Source organism: Oncorhynchus tshawytscha, linkage group LG29, assembly GCF_018296145.1.
Source record: "Oncorhynchus tshawytscha isolate Ot180627B linkage group LG29, Otsh_v2.0, whole genome shotgun sequence".
NCBI lineage: Eukaryota > Metazoa > Chordata > Actinopteri > Salmoniformes > Salmonidae > Oncorhynchus > Oncorhynchus tshawytscha.
Window position 1 is genome coordinate 25,016,831 of NC_056457.1, and position 19,398 is coordinate 25,036,228.

At 46.8% G+C, this 19,398-nt stretch overlaps 2 protein-coding genes across 6 annotated transcripts in view; both read left to right on the top strand.

Annotated features, from left to right (window-relative positions):
- Nucleotides 1-21: 21 nt before the first annotated feature.
- Nucleotides 22-14,172, top strand: LOC112247524 (pyruvate dehydrogenase E1 component subunit alpha, mitochondrial-like). Of its 3 annotated transcripts, none has more exons than XM_042308829.1 (11): nucleotides 22-203; nucleotides 9,821-9,889; nucleotides 10,095-10,268; nucleotides 10,426-10,552; nucleotides 10,688-10,779; nucleotides 10,850-10,957; nucleotides 11,028-11,183; nucleotides 11,256-11,327; nucleotides 12,559-12,626; nucleotides 12,960-13,068; nucleotides 13,180-14,172. In XM_042308829.1, the coding sequence occupies exons 1-11, from the start codon at nucleotides 141-143 to the stop codon at nucleotides 13,342-13,344; spliced, it is 1,203 nt and encodes a 400-aa protein (XP_042164763.1). In that variant the 5' UTR covers nucleotides 22-140; the 3' UTR covers nucleotides 13,345-14,172. The 3 variants fall into 3 exon arrangements, with proteins under 3 accessions (XP_042164763.1, XP_042164764.1, XP_042164765.1); XM_042308830.1 differs by having other exon boundaries at nucleotides 10,865-10,957; XM_042308831.1 differs by lacking the exon at nucleotides 10,850-10,957.
- A 1,224-nt stretch (nucleotides 14,173-15,396) lies between these two features.
- Nucleotides 15,397-19,398, top strand: part of LOC112247560 (ribosomal protein S6 kinase alpha-3-like) — a 38,167-nt gene continuing 34,165 nt past the window's right edge. For all 3 annotated transcript variants that reach the window (XM_042308511.1, XM_042308513.1, XM_042308514.1), the window contains exon 1: nucleotides 15,397-15,794. In XM_042308511.1, the coding sequence (XP_042164445.1) occupies nucleotides 15,732-15,794 (63 nt within the window). In that variant the 5' untranslated portion in view covers nucleotides 15,397-15,731. The remainder of the gene's footprint in view (nucleotides 15,795-19,398) is intronic.

The following is a 19,398-nucleotide window of genomic DNA, read 5'->3' on the forward strand; positions in this document are numbered from 1 at the left end:
TCTTGGCCAACCCCGTGATCGTTTTAGTTGGCCACCCGACACACCACGAAAGTGTCAGCTGATATTTGTTGTCGATTTTAATCCGTTAGCTAGCTAAATCGGCTCTTCTGTACTGATGCTACAACGAAGTGTCCAGTAGCATGCAAAAGATGTTGACCCTCATCTCAAACGTGTACCGACTTGGCAACGCCAGCAAGAATGTGGTACGTACTACTGGCAACCTACGTGCCGCTGTCCATGGTGCTGAAAGCTAGCTAGGTGATTTCGCTATGAGATAGCAAGCTAGCTAGCTGACGAAATTTGCCAGATGAGAGGTTGCTAGTAGCTTCAGTCCCAGATAGCAGTGCTGACCTTGTAGATGTCGGCACGTTAACATGGTAACTCACAGCCCCAACTGAACAACACAATGTCCAAATCATTGTTGTTCGGCGCTTGCATTGATGACAGCGTGTCGATGCATTTGTTCTATTCGGCCAGATACAATTCGAACATAGATGTAGCTGGATAATTTATGTATGTTTTATTTAACTAGGCAAGCCAGTTAGAAACAAATTATTATTTATATGAGATATATGAGATTCCCAATCAGGGCAGGTTGTGACACAGCCTAGATTCGATCCCGGGTGTTTGTGTAGTGACGCCTCAAGCACTGAGATGCAGTGCCTTAAATTACTGCGCCACTAGGGAGCCACGAGTTTTGCAGTCTTATTTTTATTTCCTAAAAGTTGATTAGGAAGTACAGGGACAAAGGGAACAGGTGCACTGGCTTTTTTAGGGAAAACATATTGAGAACTAGGCCTCTTTTACAAATGCGCCCTGTATATGCAACATAAATATACACATTATACACTACTCATTCTGCTTTTTAAATTTGTTTTCTACATTGTAGAATAATAGTGAAGTCAAGACTATGAAAGAACATATATGGAATCATGTAGTAACCAAAAAATTGCAAACAAATCTAAATATATTTTATATTTGAGATTATTCAAAGTAGCCACCTTTTGCCTTGATGACAGCTTTGCACACTCTTGGCATTCTCTCAACCAGCTTCAAGAGGTAGTGATTTGTTTAACACTGTTTTGTTTACTACATGATTCCATATGTGGTATTTCATAGTTTTGATGTCTTCACTATTATTCTACAATGTAGAAAATAGTAAAATAAAGAAAAACCCTTGAATGAGTAGGTGTCAGAACTTTTGACTGTGTGTGTGTGTGTGTGTGTAATTAAAATACAAAAACAGTCATGGGAAGCACAAATCACCCAGAAAAACAGTTGCATTGCTCCACAAATAAGTCTGTAATCAATACTTCAAATTGCCTGAATGGCACCAGAACATCGAGATTAATTGTATTTTGAATTTTGTTCCAGCAATACAGTGCATTAAAACTACGCTGAACGCAACATCTAAAGTGTTGGTCCCGTGTTTCATGAGCTGAAATGAAAGATCCATATATACAAAAGCTTATTTCGCTCAACAAACAAAAAAATCACATTTGTTAACATACCTGTTAATGAGCATTTCTCCTTTGCCAAAACAATCCATCCTACTGACAGGTGTGGCATATCAAGAAGCTGATTAAACAGCATGATCATTACACAGGTGCACCTTGTGCTGGGGACAATAAAAGGTCATTCTAAAATGTGCAGTTTTGTAACACAACACAGATGTCTCAAGTTGAGGGAGCGTGCAATTGGCAGGCTGACTGCAGGAACATCCACCAAAGTTGTTGCCAGATAACTGAGTGTTAATTTATCTACCATAAGCTGCCTCCAATGTAGTTTTAGAGCATTTGGCAGTACATCCAAACGGCCTCACAACCGCAGACCACGTGTATGGCGTCGTGTTTGGCGAGCGGTTTGCTGATGTCAACGTTGTTAACAGATTGCCCCATGGTGGGGTTATGGTATGGGCAAGCCTAAGCTATGGATAGCAAACACAATTGTATTTTATTGAAGGCAATTTGAATGCACAGAAATAGCGTGACGAGATCCTGAGTCCCATTGTGTGGCCAATTTAGTTTTTAAAGGTATCTGTGACCAACAGATGCATACAGTCAGTGGGGAGAACAAGTACACTGCCAATTTTGCAGGCTTTCCTACTTACAAAGCATGTAGAGGTCTGTAATTTTTTATAAATAAAATGCAAATTAATTACTTAAAAATCATACAATGTGATTTTCTGATTTTTTTTTTTAGATTCTGTCTCTCACAGTTGAAGTGTACCTATGATACAAATTACAGACCTCTACTTGCTTTGTAAGTAGGAAAACCTGCAAAATCGGCAGTGTCTCAAATACTTGTTCTCCCCCACTGTGTCTGTATTCCCAGTCATGTCAAATCCATAGATTAGGGCCTAATGAATCTTTTTACAAATTGACTGATTTCCTCATGAACTTTAACTCAGTAACATCTTTGTAATTCTTGCATGCTGCGTTTATTTTTGTAAAGTATAAAAGCAGATGTATCTAGCTCGGTAGTTAACCAATCCTGTGAACGGGTTAGGCAACTCAGGTGTCTACGCTTCAACAGCAAAGTTAGATAAGACAGAAGTTTATGAAGTAGGGCCTTGTAAACACAAAGGGAGAAATGTAGAGATCTGCAGGTCTTTAGGAAAGTCCAGCCAACCTTTTGATACAGGATTTAGTGGTTAGTGTCAAACCTGTAACAAAATGAAGGGCACTATGGTAGATGGCATCCAATGGTTTAAGAGTAGTAGCAGCTGCACTTTGATAAATAATATCACCATAATCAAGAACAGATAAGGCTGACTGAATAATCTGCTTCCTTCTTAGAGAAATGAATGATCTGTTTCTGTAGAAAAAGACAACTCTAAAACTTAGGTTCTTAACCAGGTGATCCCTATAGGTTTTATAAACGTCAAATCCATATCAATCCAAATGCCTAAGTATTTATGTGTGGGAACACGTTCGATTGGAGAACCATCTGAGTGAACGAGTAGTTCATCTGAAACATTCTTGCGAGAGTTTGAAAACAACATCTATTTAGTTTTGCCTGTAGGCGAGGGATTCCTGCATAGCTATAATTTACCCCTGTGGTACACCTTTATGTACATCAAGAAATTCAGACTTAACCCCATTAATCACGATAGACTGAGTTCTGTCACTAAGATGATCATGAAACCATGAACAGGCGTCAGGGCTCAGACCTACCGAGGACAATTTGGTCAATAAAATAGCATGATCAACAGTATCAAAAGCTTTTGACAGGTCCGCAAACAAAGCAACACATTTAATTTTAGTGTGTAAAGCATTGACTAGATCATTAACAACTAACGTGGTTGCTGTAATAGTGCTATGCCCAGGCCTGAACCCTGATTGGTTTACATCCAAAATACATTTCTCAGATAAAGAGGAAGTTGTACATTTACCAAGGATTCAAGAATCCTAGCCAGAATATGAAGCCATGAAATGGGGCGATAATGATTAAGATCACTACTGTCCCGTCCTATGGAGTGGCAGCACAACAGATGATTTACATACTTTTGGAATATTTCCCGATAACAAAAAAGTTGAGGTTATTGAGCTAACAATGATGTGCACTGCACACATAAGCAGACCGGGGTCCAATTGGTCGGCCCCCTGTGAATTTCTTGTTGTCTATTGCTAGCAAAGCATCCAGGACTTATTTGTCTTTCCCCATAATGAGACCAGTGTCTGAATACACTTGTTTTGTGGCAGAGGGGAGGAAGTAGAACCCTTCAGGGATTTAACAGTTTTCCAGAATTTAGCAGGTTCCATTACAATCCAAAAGATGTGTTACATAATAATCGATTTAGCCTTTCTTATTTGTCATACACAACAATTCCTCAGTTGCTTTATGCTTGCCAGTCCGTGCCTAAGCCTGTGTTCCTGGCCTTGACCGAAGCATCATCTCTATTAAGAATGACTTCTAAAAATTCCGGAATGTACCAGCCATTCGATCTACCTTTTTAACTCTTCATTTTTTGAAGGGAGCATGATTATCCACAATAGTATTGAAGACATATGCAAAGAGGCTCAAAGCTACATCAGGTTCAGGGACAGCTGAAATGCAATCAAGGTCACTAAAATAAAGATGATGTAAAAAAAAAGCCTGTGTTAACGGACGTTTTTAAAGTTCCTCTTTGTGACGACACAAGGCTTATATTTTTGTATTCTCACATCTCTAACACTGGACAATGATCACTAATGTCTTGGGCAAATACACCAATAGAAATGTTTTTCTCTGGTGTATCCATTAAGGTTAGACCAATCAGAGTTGACTTTAAAGGATCTTTCGGGTTGGGCCATGTACGCTTAGTCACCAACTGGGTTAGGTTTAGATCATTACACATTTCTTTTAGGTTGCCTGAAGCCTGCATTTCCACATCATAATTTAGGTCACCCAGGATAATAACTTTTGATTTTGTAAAAGACAACAAACTAGTTAACTCTTAGAGTGCCCAAAGGTTAGCCAAGGGAGGTCGGTAGACCCTTATAACAGTTATGGATACATTTCTCCCCGGACAAAGGCTTAAAGATCATAGCTCAAATTTCTGGGCAAGGGAAATAAATGATTTTCATAAAAATGGCCACTCCTCTACCCTGCCTGTCAGCTCTGAACACATTATAACCCTCAATATTAATATCAGTCCAGAGTGTCCACAGATATCCAAGTTTCAGTCAATACCAGTGTCCACAGATATCCAAGTTTCAGTCAATAGCAGTGTCCACAGATATCCAAGTTTCAGTCAATACCAGAGTGTCCACAGATATCCAAGTTTCAGTCAATACTAGTGTCCACAGATATCCAAGTTTCAGTCAATACCAGAGTGTCCACAGATATCCAAGTTTCAGTCAATACCAGTGTCCACATATATCCAAGTTTCAGTCAATACCAGAGTGTCCACATATATCCAAGTTTCAGTCAATACCAGAGTGTCCACAGATATCCAAGTTTCAGTCAATACCAGAACGTCCACAGATATCCAAGTTTCAGTCAATACCAGTGTCCACAGATATCCAAGTTTCAGTCAATACCAGTGTCCACAGATATCCAAGTTTCAGTCAATACCAGAGTGTCCGGATTCGTCTGCATAGCCCAGATCTTGATGTAATCCAGTTTAGGAAGTAAGCTGTTAATATTCAGTTGCATCAACCCAAGTTGTTTGCGATTTTTAAAGTCTCATGAAGTCTTCAACTCAAATAAGCTATGTTCAATAGATGGCTGCAGGCCCTGTCTGATGGTTGATATTGACACAGTTGGTATGGCTAGCAGATTGCATAGAATTGCACCGTTTGATCTATCCCATTTAGTAATAGAGGATGTAGATGTAGAAATGTGAATTACTTTTCCAAGGTTAGCGCCTGAGGCCAATGTCAATGTGGGGAACTCTGAGTAACTAATGATGTAATGTTATAAACTGACTTGCACGATAGCAACCAAAGCCCATGTAACAGCCCAAGCCCTCTACGTGGGGATATTCAGGTTTATGGAATTCACATTTGAACTAATAGAGGCATCAGACCGCGGCATTGTTCAGTGGCCATGGTGCGGATTCAGCATTCGCTCTTATCTAAGCGCTCTCCATGGTGGTTGTTTGTACGCAGGGCACAACCATAGCCCCTAATTTAACAGGATCTCTGTGATGAACCCTCAAAGTTCCGGAATGGTATGATAATGGAAAATACACTGAGTATACCAAACGTTATGAACACCTTCCTAATATTGAGTTCCTTTTCCCTTCAGTACAGCCTCCATTCATAGGGGCATGGACTCTACAATGTGTCTAAAGCGTTCCACAGGGATACTTGCCCATGTTAACTCCAATACCTCCCACAGTTTGTTTCAAGTTGGCTGGATGTCCTTTGAGCGGTGGACCATTCTTAATGTACACGGGAATCTTTTGAGCATGAAAAACCCAGTAGCGTTGCAGTTCTTCACACAAAAAGGTGCGCCTGGCACCTACTACCACAACCTGTTCAAAGACACGTCTTTTGTCTTGCCCATTCACCCTCCGAATGGCACACATACACAATCCATGTCTCAATTGTCTTAAAAATCCTCCTTTAACCTGTCTCCTATCCTTCATCTACACTGATTGAAGTAGATTTAACAGACCGTGTCAGAAGTAAGGAGCTCATAGCTCTGCTGTCCTGTAGGCCTGCTCTAGCCAGTAAGACCTGCTCTAGCCTATAAGACCTGCTCTAGCCAGTAAGACCTGCTCTAGCCTATAAGACCTGCTCTAGCCTATAAGACCTGCTCTAGCCAGTAAGACCTGCTCTAGCCTATAAGACCTGCTCTAGCCTATAAGACCTGCTCTAGCCTATAAGACCTGCTCTAGCCTATAAGACCTGCTCTAGCCTATAAGACCTGCTCTAGCCTGTAGGCCTGCTCTAGCCTATAAGACCTGCTCTAGCCTGTAGGCCTGCTCTAGCCTATAAGACCTGCTCTAGCCTATAAGACCTGCTCTAGCCTATAAGACCTGCTGTAGCCTATAAGACCTGCTCTAGCCTATAAGACCTGCTCTAGCCTATAAGACCTGCTCTAGCCTGTAGGCCTGCTCTAGCCTATAAGACCTGCTCTAGCCTGTAGGCCTGCTCTAGCCTATAAGACCTGCTCTAGCCTATAAGACCTACTCTAGCCTGTAAGACCTGCTCTAGCCTGTAGGCCTGCTCTAGCCTATAAGACCTGCTGTAGCCTATAAGACCTGCTCTAGCCTATAAGACCTGCTCTAGCCTATAAGACCTGCTCTAGCCTGTAGGCCTGCTCTAGCCTATAAGACCTGCTCTAGCCTATAAGACCTACTCTAGCCTGTAAGACCTGCTCTAGCCTGTAGGCCTGCTCTAGCCTATAAGACCTGCTCTAGCCTATAAGACCTGCTCTAGCCTGTAAGACCTGCTCTAGCCTATAAGACCTGCTCTAGCCTATAAGACCTGCTCTAGCCTGTAAGACCTGTTCTAGTCTATAAGACCTGCTCTAGCCTATAAGACCTGCTCTAGCCTATAAGACCTGCTCTAGCCTGTAGCCCTGCTCTAGCCTATAAGACCTGCTCTAGCCTGTAGGCCTGCTCTAGCCTATAAGACCTGCTCTAGCCTATAAGACCTGCTCTAGCCTATAAGACCTGCTCTAGCCTGTAGGCCTGCTCTAGCCTATAAGACCTGCTCTAGCCTATAAGACCTGCTCTAGCCTATAAGACCTGCTCTAGCCTGTAGGCCTGCTCTAGCCTATAAGACCTGCTCTAGCCTATAAGACCTGCTCTAGCCTGTAGGCCTGCTCTAGCCTATAAGACCTGCTCTAGCCTATAAGACCTGCTCTAGCCTATAAGACCTGCTCTAGCCTATAAGACCTGCTCTAGCCTATAAGACCTACTCTAGCCTGTAAGACCTGCTCTAGCCTGTAGGCCTGCTCTAGCCTATAAGACCTGCTCTAGCCTATAAGACCTGCTCTAGCCTGTAAGACCTGCTCTAGCCTATAAGACCTGCTCTAGCCTATAAGACCTGCTCTAGCCTGTAAGACCTGTTCTAATCTATAAGACCTGCTCTAGCCTATAAGACCTGCTCTAGCCTATAAGACCTGCTCTAGCCTGTAGGCCTGCTCTAGCCTATAAGACCTGCTCTAGCCTATAAGACCTGCTCTAGCCTATAAGACCTGCTCTAGCCTGTAGGCCTGCTCTAGCCTATAAGACCTGCTCTAGCCTATAAGACCTGCTCTAGCCTGTAGGCCTGCTCTAGCCTAAAGACCTGCTCTAGCCTATAAGACCTGCTCTAGCCTATAAGACCTGCTCTAGCCTATAAGACCTGCTCTAGCCTATAAGACCTACTCTAGCCTGTAAGACCTGCTCTAGCCTGTAGGCCTGCTCTAGCCTATAAGACCTGCTCTAGCCTATAAGACCTGCTCTAGCCTGTAAGACCTGCTCTAGCCTATAAGACCTGCTCTAGCCTATAAGACCTGCTCTAGCCTGTAAGACCTGTTCTAATCTATAAGACCTGCTCTAGCCTATAAGACCTGCTCTAGCCTATAAGACCTGCTCTAGCCTGTAGGCCTGCTCTAGCCTATAAGACCTGCTCTAGCCTATAAGACCTGCTCTAGCCTGTAGGCCTGCTCTAGCCTATAAGACCTGCTCTAGCCTATAAGACCTGCTCTAGCCTATAAGACCTGCTCTAGCCTGTAAGACCTGCTCTAGCCTATAAGACCTGCTCTAGCCTATAAGACCTGCTCTAGCCTATAAGACCTGCTCTAGCCTATAAGACCTGCTCTAGCCTATAAGACCTGCTCTAGCCTATAAGACCTGCTCTAGCCTGTAGGCCTGCTCTAGCCTATAAGACCTGCTCTAGCCTATAAGACCTGCTCTAGCCTATAAGACCTGCTCTAGCCTATAAGACCTGCTCTAGCCTATAAGACCTGCTCTAGCCTGTAAGACCTGCTCTAGCCTGTAGGCCTGCTCTAGCCTATAAGACCTGCTCTAGCCTGTAAGACCTGCTCTAGCCTATAAGACCTGCTCTAGCCTGTAGGCCTGTTCTAGCCTATAAGACCTGCTCTAGCCTATAAGATCTGCTCTAGCCTATAAGACCTGCTCTAGCCTATAAGACCTGCTCTAGCCTATAAGACCTGCTCTAGCCTGTAGGCCTGCTCTAGCCTATAAGACCTGCTCTAGCCTATAAGACCTGCTCTAGCCTGTAAGACCTGTTCTAGCCTATAAGACCTGCTCTAGCCTGTAAGACCTGCTCTAGCCTGTAGGCCTGCTCTAGCCTATAAGACCTGCTCTAGCCTATAAGACCTGCTCTAGCCTGTAAGACTTGCTCTAGCCTGTAAGACCTGTTCTAGCCTATAAGACCTGCTCTAGCCTGTAAGACTTGTTCTAGCCTGTAAGACCTGTTCTAGCCTATAAGACCTGCTCTAGCCTGTAAGACCTGCTCTAGCCTATAAGACCTGCTCTAGCCTATAAGACCTGTTCTAGCCTGTAGGCCTGCTCTAGCCTATAAGACTTGCTCTAGCCTGTAAGACTTGCTCTAGCCTGTAGGCCTGCTCTAGCCTATAAGTCCTGCTCTAGCCTGTAAGACTTGCTCTAGCCTGTAAGACCTGTTCTAGCCTATAAGACCTGCTCTAGCCTATAAGACCTGCTCTAGCCTGTAAGACCTTGAACAAAACACAGCTCATCTAGAACATAGCCTAGTGTTGGCAGCCTCTGTGTGTACTAATAGAGGTCCTGCCCTGACTCTCTTTGGTGTGCTGTGTCAGTGGGTGGTGTGCTGTGTCAGTGGGTGGTGTGCTGTGTCAGTGGGTGGTGTGCTGTGTCAGTGGGTGGTGCGCTGTGTCAGTGGGTGGTGCGCTGTGTCAGTGGGGGTGCGCTGTGTCAGTGGGTGGTGTGCTGTGTCAGTGGGTGGTGCGCTGTGTCAGTGGGTGGTGCACTGTGTCAGTGGGTGGTGCGCTGTGTCAGTGGGTGGTGCGCTGCTGTGGTGGTGGTGGTGGTGGTAGAGATCTAGAGTTCAGGTGTCAGACTCCTCTGGCTGTGCTCTGGTCTAATTGGGTGGCTCCTCTGTTCCCTCCCAGCTGCTGATTGGCCTGTCCAAACACGTCGATTTAACCTCGCCGGCCGACCCCAGCAACACTCCGACAACCACCAGTTAGTACCAAATCACCCAGACCTAGTTAGAACCAGCCATTCGGATCCAAACAGAGCAACCTGAACGTCAGCCACGTTCCTTCTGCAGAACCCCCAGTCCTCCTTTCACACTGTGGCCCAGGGCTGGATTTAGCCTTCGGGGGTGGGGCCATTGGATTTTTCTGTGTGTGTGTGTGTGTGTAGCTCTCCTGTCATGCTCTCTCTCTGCAGGGGGCGAGGATGGTGTTGTCCACACGCTTCTTCACTGACTTCACCCCACAGGCCAGTTTTGACATCAAGGTGAGTCCACATACACACAAAACAAATGCATGTGACACGTACTGAATAGATTTCTCCTGGACATGTCTCTTCTACACAACACACTTCTATCATACCCTACTGAACAAGCCCGAGATGCAGTATGAAATGGAAACTTCCTCATCAAACTTATCTGGTTGATTGGTTGAGCTGCCTGTCTCCCTCCCTTCCCTGTGCTGTCCAATAGAAGTGTGAGCTGCACCGTCTGGAGGCGGGCCCCTCTGAGACAGCGGTGTTGACCAGAGAACAGGGCCTCCAGTACTACAGGACCATGCAGACCATGAGACGCATGGAGCTGAAGGCTGACCAGCTGTACAAGCAGAAGATCATCAGAGGCTTCTGCCACCTCTACGACGGACAGGTCACCACACACACACACACACACACACACACACACATTACATATAGATTAGAACACACACACATTACATATAGATTAGAACACACACACAGCAAGAGAGAAAGGAACATACACACACTCCCCTTCTCTCTCCTAGCTGTTGTTGGTTGTGTTACAGGAGGCGTGTGCGATGGGCATCGAGGCGGGCATCAACCCAACAGACCACCTGATCACAGCGTACCGCGCCCATGGCTACACTTTCACACGGGGTGTATCCGTTAGAGAGATCATGGCTGAACTCACAGGTGAGACACACCTAGAAACTGATCGAAGGTCAGATTTGTATTTCCTCCTAATGGTTAAGGTCAGGATTTAGGGCAGATAAACTGATCCTTCCACCTGACATAGATTTCTATTCTCTCTCTGTCTCTTTTTCTCAGGTCGTAGAGGAGGTGTGGCCAAGGGCAAAGGTGGTTCTATGCACATGTACGCTAAACACTTCTATGGAGGGAATGGAATCGTGGGGGCTCAGGTAACTCTCTCACAGGTCAGACTCTCTCACACACAAACCTAGACCGAGAGGGGAACATGCATTTTCGCAGTGTGTGTGTCTACAGGTTCCATTGGGTGCTGGTGTGGCACTAGCCTGTCAGTACCAGGGCAACAACCAGGTGTGCGTGGCGCTGTACGGAGACGGAGCAGCCAACCAGGTGAGGTCTATCTAACAGTTACAATGAAGTTATTAAATCATCATCATCGTCTCTGCTCTTGTCCAATCAGGGCCAGATCTTTGAGTCGTTCAACATGGCGGCTCTGTGGAAGCTGCCGTGTATCTTCATCTGTGAGAACAACAAGTTTGGCATGGGGACGTCTGTAGAGAGATCCTCTGCTAGCACTGACTACTTCAAGAGAGGAGACTATATACCTGGAATCAAGGTAGGACACACACACACACACAGTCAATGAGTGTATCTTTGCTATACTGACCCCTCTGTCCCTGTGGTGTAGGTGGATGGCATGGACGTGCTGTGTGTGAGGGAGGCCATCAAGTTTGCTGCAGACTACTGCAGAGCCGGGAAGGTGAACTATGATTGGTTATAGAGCTGGAGAAGAGGAGTTCTGATTGGAACAGAGATGAAAAAGTGATAGCTTGTTTAAGAGCTTAGAGTGTTAAGAATCACTTTGTCTCAGACAATCTAATGTCTGAGGACTGATCCTATTCTAGTATCCCACCAGTGTCTCTTCCCTGACAGAGGGCTGATCCTATTCTAGTATCCCACCAGTGTCTCTTCCCTGACAGAGGGCTGATCCTATTCTAGTATCCCACCAGTGTCTCTTCCCTGACAGAGGGCTGATCCTATTCTAGTATCCCACCAGTGTCTCTTCCCTCACAGAGGGCTGATCCTATTCTAGTATCCCACCAGTGTCTCTTCCCTGACAGAGGGCTGATCCTATTCTAGTATCCCACCAGTGTCTCTTCCCTCACAGAGGGCTGATCCTATTCTAGTATCCCACCAGTGTCTCTTCCCTGACAGAGGGCTGATCCTATTCTAGTATCCCACCAGTGTCTCTTCCCTCACAGAGGGCTGATCCTATTCTAGTATCCCACCAGTGTCTCTTCCCTCACAGAGGGCTGATCCTATTCTAGTATCCCACCAGTGTCTCTTCCCTCACAGAGGGCTGATCCTATTCTAGTATCCCACCAGTGTCTCTTCCCTGACAGAGGGCTGATCCTATTCTAGTATCCCACCAGTGTCTCTTCCCTGACAGAGGGCTGATCCTATTCTAGTATCCCACCAGTGTCTCTTCCCTCACAGAGGGCTGATCCTATTCTAGTATCCCACCAGTGTCTCTTCCCTGACAGAGGGCTGATCCTATTCTAGTATCCCACCAGTGTCTCTTCCCTCACAGAGGGCTGATCCTATTCTAGTATCCCACCAGTGTCTCTTCCCTGACAGAGGGCTGATCCTATTCTAGTATCCCACCAGTGTCTCTTCCCTGACAGAGGGCTGATCCTATTCTAGTATCCCACCAGTGACTTTTCCCTGACAGAGGGCTGATCCTATTCTAGTATCCCACCAGTGTCTCTTCCCTGACAGAGGGAGGCTCAGTGTCCAGCAGAATAGAGACAGTCTGTGAGACTCTAGTACAGTTGTAACTGGCCTTGCACTCCTGGTCTGCTGCAGGCCAAACAGCATAGATATAGGAAGATCCTCTGCTACAGTAGAAATCCCCGATCAGGCTATTCTGCAGTATCATGGTGGGGTTGGCTAGCTTGTTGAATGTCTTGCTTTTGAAACCTCCTTGGCAGGGTCCTATTGTGATGGAGCTGGAGACCTACCGTTACCATGGACACAGCATGAGCGACCCCGGGGTTAGGTGAGACATGATCTCTGACCTTTGACCCCTGACCATGTGTTCATCAACTGAGCACCCTGTCTCTCCCCGCCCCCTCACTCCTCACCACATCTCCCATCTCTCTCCCTCCCTCTCTATTCTGTTTTTAGCCCTGCCCACCTCCTTGTGTTGCCACTCCCTAGTTTACCCCCCCCTTTCCCCTCTTAGTGTAGTGCAGTGTTGGTTTGGGAAGAGCACTGCTTCCTTTCCAGGTCTGTCTCTCTCTCTGTCTCTCTCTCATCAACCAAGGGCTGGTGCAGAACCTTGCTAATCATGTCTAAGTCCTCTTCCCGTGTGTGATGTAACTTCCTGTAGCTACCGCTCACGTGAGGAGATCCAGGAAGTGCGCAGTAAGAGTGACCCCATCACCATGCTGAAGGAACGCATGCTGTCCAACAACATGGCTTCTGTGGAGGAGATCAAGGTACACACACACCTTCACCGACACGCATCCACACACACACACAGGTGGTCCAATTACTCAAATGGTTTCCCTCCTTGCCTCCTTCTTTCTTTCCTTCCTTTCTCTATACAGGAGATAGATGTAGACATCAGGAAGGTGATCGAGGACGCAGCCCAGTTTGCCATCTCTGACCCTGAGCCACCATTGGACGAGCTCTGTAACCACATCTTTGCCAACGATCTGCCCATGGAGGTCCGCGGGACCAACCCCTGGGTCAAACTGAAGTCTGTCAGCTAGACTCACACACACGCGCACACACACATGAACCAAACTACTGTGCAGTCTATCAGCTACACATCCCTTCCTACCCTCTGCAACACCAACCCCTGGGTGAAAGTCTAATCCTCCTCCGTCCCTCTTCTCATTCCCTCATTAGTTGTCTCTAAACGCACAATATGAGAGGTCATGACCTTGTAGTTCAGAGTTCAGTCTGTAGCAGCATTCCAAACCAGTCTGTCTCTTCTGACTCTCTGTCACTGGTATGTATAGAGTATAGTATGTAGTTTTATATTGATGTGTTCTCCTGATACTGAGGGACTGTAGGTAGGAGGTGTATGGCTTAGGGCAGACTGTTGTTCCAGTCTAGCACTAACACACCTGATTCAATCAGTCACCAATACATTCCTTAGATCTGGTGTGTTCATGCTGATACTTACTAAGGTTGCACACCCTAGAACACTTCAGAACCAGGGTTGGCCACCCCAGGCTAAGGGTGTGTGTATGGGGGTGGTTTTGGTTAAACCAAGTCTCTCTGTTTCTAATGCTCCCATCTGTTAATATATGACCTCTGACCCAGATGTTATTGTAGCACTCGTTGCACTTTGATAGATAAAATAACGAGACACCAGACTGCAAGTCATTATGTTATCATAGGAAAAGAGACAAGCAATGGTAGTTCATTTCTCTCACCTCCTTTCTCCCTCTCCTTCTCGTCTTCTCTGCCTCCTCTCCGTGAGGAGCAGATACCGATCCAAGCCCTGATAAACTGACGAGGAACATCTGTGAGAACTGAACGATTGTAATACTGTTGTGATTTGATTGGAGCAATAAAGTTGTCTGAGTCTGTATGACGTGTTTGTGTCTGACACTGGAAAGTTCTGAGTGCAGACAGCTAATAATGTACCAGATAGCTGTTAATTACTTACAAGGAGCCATCTGGCATCCACCTATCCAGTTCTTTTACATCCATGAATATAATGGTGCTTTCAAGACAACTGGGAAGTCTGGGGGGGCGGGGGGAGACGGGGGAGACGGGGGGGACTAGGCCAAGTCATGACGTCAGTGATCTTCAGGCTAGAAAGATGCCAGAGTTCCCAGTTGTTTTGAACACAGCGTAAGATGTAATCAACCACCAGATGTCACCACAGTGTTGTACGTACACCACCAGGACAGTAAAGCCGTTACATGAGAGAAGACGGAGATTAATGTTCTGTCACCAAGTTCATTCTGGCAGTTCAGTATAAATATCTCTGAAGTTGGGCTGTAATGATACTGTCCCCGCCCATGACACATCTTCAGTCACACACACACACACACCTCTTTAGTCACAGATAATGACTCTGTGTCAATTCATGGTTCTCATTATCCCTGGCATGGCCCATACAGCAGATAGGCTATAAATAGCTCATAATAAAGCAGTCTCTTGCTAATGACCTCCAACATCAAACTTTAACTGGCGAGGAAGGATTTATACAGTCAGACAGACACTCCCAAAGTCAAGGGTGGAAATCCACCTGTTAACAATGAGGTAGACTTTGATGGGTTGAATTGTAGCCTGTGATAAAAACATATACACATTCTTGCTATAATTTGAAAGATGTAGGCCTAACGTCTGTATATCATATAATTATGATAGCCCAATCTATATCATAGATCTTTTTCAACGCGCCACCTGCAGCATATTTCAGTTCCTCTCCTGAATAGCTCCATGTTGATCAAAGTTATATTCTGCGCATATTCATGGCTACGGGACTGGAACCGTTTACCTACAGTGCATCACCTTCACCGAATAATAAAGCCTATCTTATCTTCTCCCCCGGTGTCTCACGTGCCTGTCCCGGCTAGAGGTCACAGCTGAAGAGAGCCCACTCACCTGCCCGTGTCCCGTTTGGATGAGGTGTCCCGTTATACCGGGTTCACGCCCCCAAAGATGACGCATGAGTGACTCTGTAGTCTGACAGGCAGGTAAGCCGACACCCGGCGCCATATTGGGACAAAACGGAAGTGAGAGAGCGAGAGTGATACAGAGAGAGAGAGAGAGAGAGAGAGAGAGATAGAGAGAGAGAGAGAGAGAGAGAGAATAGCGCAGGCAGTGGAAAAGCGGCACAGTGACACAACAAGGGTGAAAGTGGAGAGACAATTTTCCGTAAAAGGCGTTACGTAGCCCAGCGAGGTTTTCATGTTTATTCCGCTAGAGAAAGAAGGGGCGGCCCCTGATCTAGAAACAACCAACTCTGTCCCTTGTCCTCTCATATGGGTCTAACGGAGGAAATAGCCTACTAGAATAGAACAGAGCTTTAGACTACTACATTGTGATAGCCTACAGTCCTGTCTGGAGCGAAGCTTTAGCACAAACTAATAGAGTGAACACTACAATAGATCAGAGGAACAGCTCGAGCGCCAAGATGCCCCTGGCACAGTTGCCAGATCCCTGGCAGAAGATGACACTGGGGCGGGCGACGAGCGAGGTGAGTGTGTGTTTTGTGTGTGTCTATGTGTGTGTGTGTGTGTGTGACTGAGACAGAGAGAGATATCGTATTCAGGTATTTAACATTTCCATAACCACAATACTGCCTGTGTGAATCAGTGTTGATGTGAACAGATGATTCTATTGAATCGTCACTTTGACTGCCTCTGGGCTGCACTTCATTGATGTAAACAAACGCGTCGCAACACAGGCCTGAGGCTAAAAACAGATTTTACGGATAAGTTACTGAGCCTCGGATAATAGAGAGAGAGAAAGGCGAGGGGGCGGCCACCCAACAGACCGCACGATTCAGGTTGCGGCTTTCAGCGGGCGTGTGTGTGTGTGTTTCCTGTATGATGCGGTTATAGCCTGGTTATAGCCTGGTTATAGCATGCATGTTTTAACAGAAGTGTCGAGTCTCCCGCGTTTGATTCAGACCTGCTTAATAATTATGCCCTCAATACCACCTCCTATCTACCCCTCTCTCTCTCAATACCAACCCCCCTCTCTCAATACCACCCCCTCTCTCAATACCCCCCCCTCTCAATACACCCCCTCTCTCAATACCACCCCCTCTCTCAATACCACCCCCTCTCAATACCACCCCCCTCTCTCAATACCCCCTCTCTCAATACCACCCCCTCTCTCAATACCACCCCCCTCTCAATACCACCCCCTCTCTCAATACCCCCCCCTCTCAATACCACCCCCTCTCTCAATACCCCCTTTCTCAATACCACCCCTCCTCTCTCAATACCACCCCCCTCTCTCAATACCACCCCCTCTCTCAATACCCCTCCCCCTCTCAATACCCCCTCCCCTTCTCTCAATACCACACCCCCTCTCTCAATACCACCCCCTCCTCTCTCAATACCACCACCCCCTCTCTCAATATCCCCCTCTCTCAATACCCCCCCTCTCTCAATACCCCCTCTCTCAATTACCACCCCCCCTCTCTCATTACCCCCTCTCTCAATACCACCCCCTCTCTCAATACCACCCCCCTCTCTCAATACCCCCTCTCTCAATGCCCCCCCCTCTCAATACCACCCCCTCTCTCAATACCACCCCTCTCTCAATACCACCCCCTCTCTCAATACCCCCTCTCTCAATACCACCCCCTCTCTCAATACCACCACCTCTCTTAATACCCCCCTCTCTCAATACCACCTCCCTCTCTAAATACCACCCCCTTTCTCAATACCACCCCCCTCTCTCAATACCCCCTCTCTCAATACCACCTCCCCTCTCTAAATACCACCCCCTTTCTCAATACCACCCCCTCTCTCAATACCCCCCTCTCTCAATACCACCCCCTCTCTCAATACCACCCCCTTTCTCAATACCACCCCCTCTCTCAATACCCCCTCTCTCAATACCACCCCCTCTCTCAATACCACCCCCTCTCTCAATACCCCCCCCCCTCTCTCTCTCTCTCTCTCTCCATTTCGCTGTTCTCTATCAGTCAAGCTCCATAACCGGAGTAAACACATATTCTTGTTAAATGTGTGTGTATGTTGTTAGTGCTCTGTGGGAGATGAGTTGAGGGAAGCTGTCAGACTGTTTCTAGGGCACAACAGAAGAACACAGAACAAATCAAAGAGAAGGAAACGTTCTAAAGAGAACCCAACTTACAAGGATTTACATGTAGCCTATACACTGCTCACTTCTCACTCACTGCTCACTCACTGCTCACTGCTCACTCACTGCTCACTTCTCACTCACTGCTCACTTCTCACTCACTTCTCACTCACTGCTCACTTCTCACTCACTTCTCACTCACTGCTCACTTCTCACTCACTGCTCACTCACTGCTCACTCACTGCTCACTTCTCACTCACTTCTCACTCACTGCTCACTGCTCACTTCTCACTCACTTCTCACTCACTTCTCACTCACTGCTCACTTCTCACTCACTTCTCACTTCTCACTCACTGCTCACTTCTCACTTACTTCTCACTCACTGCTCACTGCTCACTCACTGCTCACTTTTCACTCACTGCTCACTCACTGATCACTCACTGATCACTGCTCACTCACTGCTTACTCACTGCTCACTGCTTACTCACTGCTCACTCACTGCTCACTCACTGCTCACTGCTCTCTGCTCACTTCTCACTCACTGCTCACTGCTCACTCACTGCTCACTGCTCACTCACTGCTCACTTCTCACTCACTGCTCACTTCTCACTCACTGCTCACTCACTGCTCACTCTCACTCACTGCTCACTCACTGCTCACTGCCTACTCACAGCTCACTGCTCACTCACTGCTCACTGCTCATTCACTGCTCACTGCTCACTGCTCACTCACTGCTCACTCAGTGCTCACTGCTCACTCAGTGCTCACTGCTCACTGCTCACTCACTGCTCACTTCTCACTCACTGCTCACTGCTCACTCAGTGCTCACTGCTCACTCACTGCTCACTGCTCACTCATTGCTCACTGCTCACTCATTGCTCGCTGCTCACTCACTGCTCGCTGCTCACTCACTCACTCACTCACTCACTCACTCACTCACTCACTCACTCACTCACTCACTCACTCACTTTCTCAATCATACCCACTCACATGATTAAGTGAACAGTAGATGAATATCAGAAGCAGGTAGACTGTTTGGCCCTCAGGCAATACTGGTCAACTAGACAGCCAGCACCGCAGTGTGACAAATGAAGTCAAGTCCAAAAAAATAAAGCTCAATGAAATTGTGAGAGAGAGCGAGAGAGAGAGAAATGGGGAGAGAGGGAGTGAGAGAGAGAGAGATGGGGAGAGGGAGAGAGATAGTGAGAAAGAGAGATGGGGAGAGAGAGAGAGAAATGAAAGAAAGCGAGAGACAGAGAGATGGAGAGAGAGATGGGGAGAGAGCGAGAGGGAGAGATGGAAAGAGAGAGAGTGAGAAAGAGAGAGGCAGAGAGAGATTTGGAGAGAGACAGAGAGAGAGGAAGAGGGAGAGAGAGAGCTAGAGAGAGAGAGAGAGATGGGGAGAGAGAGAGAGAGATGGGGAGAGTGAGAGAGAGATGGAGGGAGAGAGCGTGAGAGACAGAGAGAGATGGAGAGAGGGAGAGATGGAGAGAGAGATAGTGAGAAAGAGAGATGGGGAGAGAGAGAGATGAGAGAGAGGGATGAGAGAGAGCGAGAGACAGAGAGAGAGGAAGAGGGAGAGAGAGAGCTAGAGAGAGAGAGAGATGGGGAGAGAGAGAGAGAGATGGGGAGAGATGGAAAGAGAGAGAGTGAGAAAGAGAGAGGCAGAGAGAGATTTGGAGAGAGCGAGAGACAGAGAGAGAGGAAGAGGGAGAGAGAGAGCTAGAGAGAGAGAGATGGGGAGAGAGAGAGAGAGATGGGGAGAGTGAGAGAGAGATGGAGGGAGAGAGCGTGAGAGACAGAGAGAGATGGAGAGAGGGAGAGATGGAGAGAGAGATAGTGAGAAAGAGAGATGGGGAGAGAGAGAGATGAGAGAGAGGGATGAGAGAGAGCGAGAGACAGAGAGATGGAGTGAGAGATGGGGAGAGAGAGAGAGATGGAGAGAAAGAGAGTGGGAGAGAGAGATGGAGAGAGAGAGAGAGATGGAGAGAGCGAGAGACAGAGAGATGGGGAGAGGGAGAGAG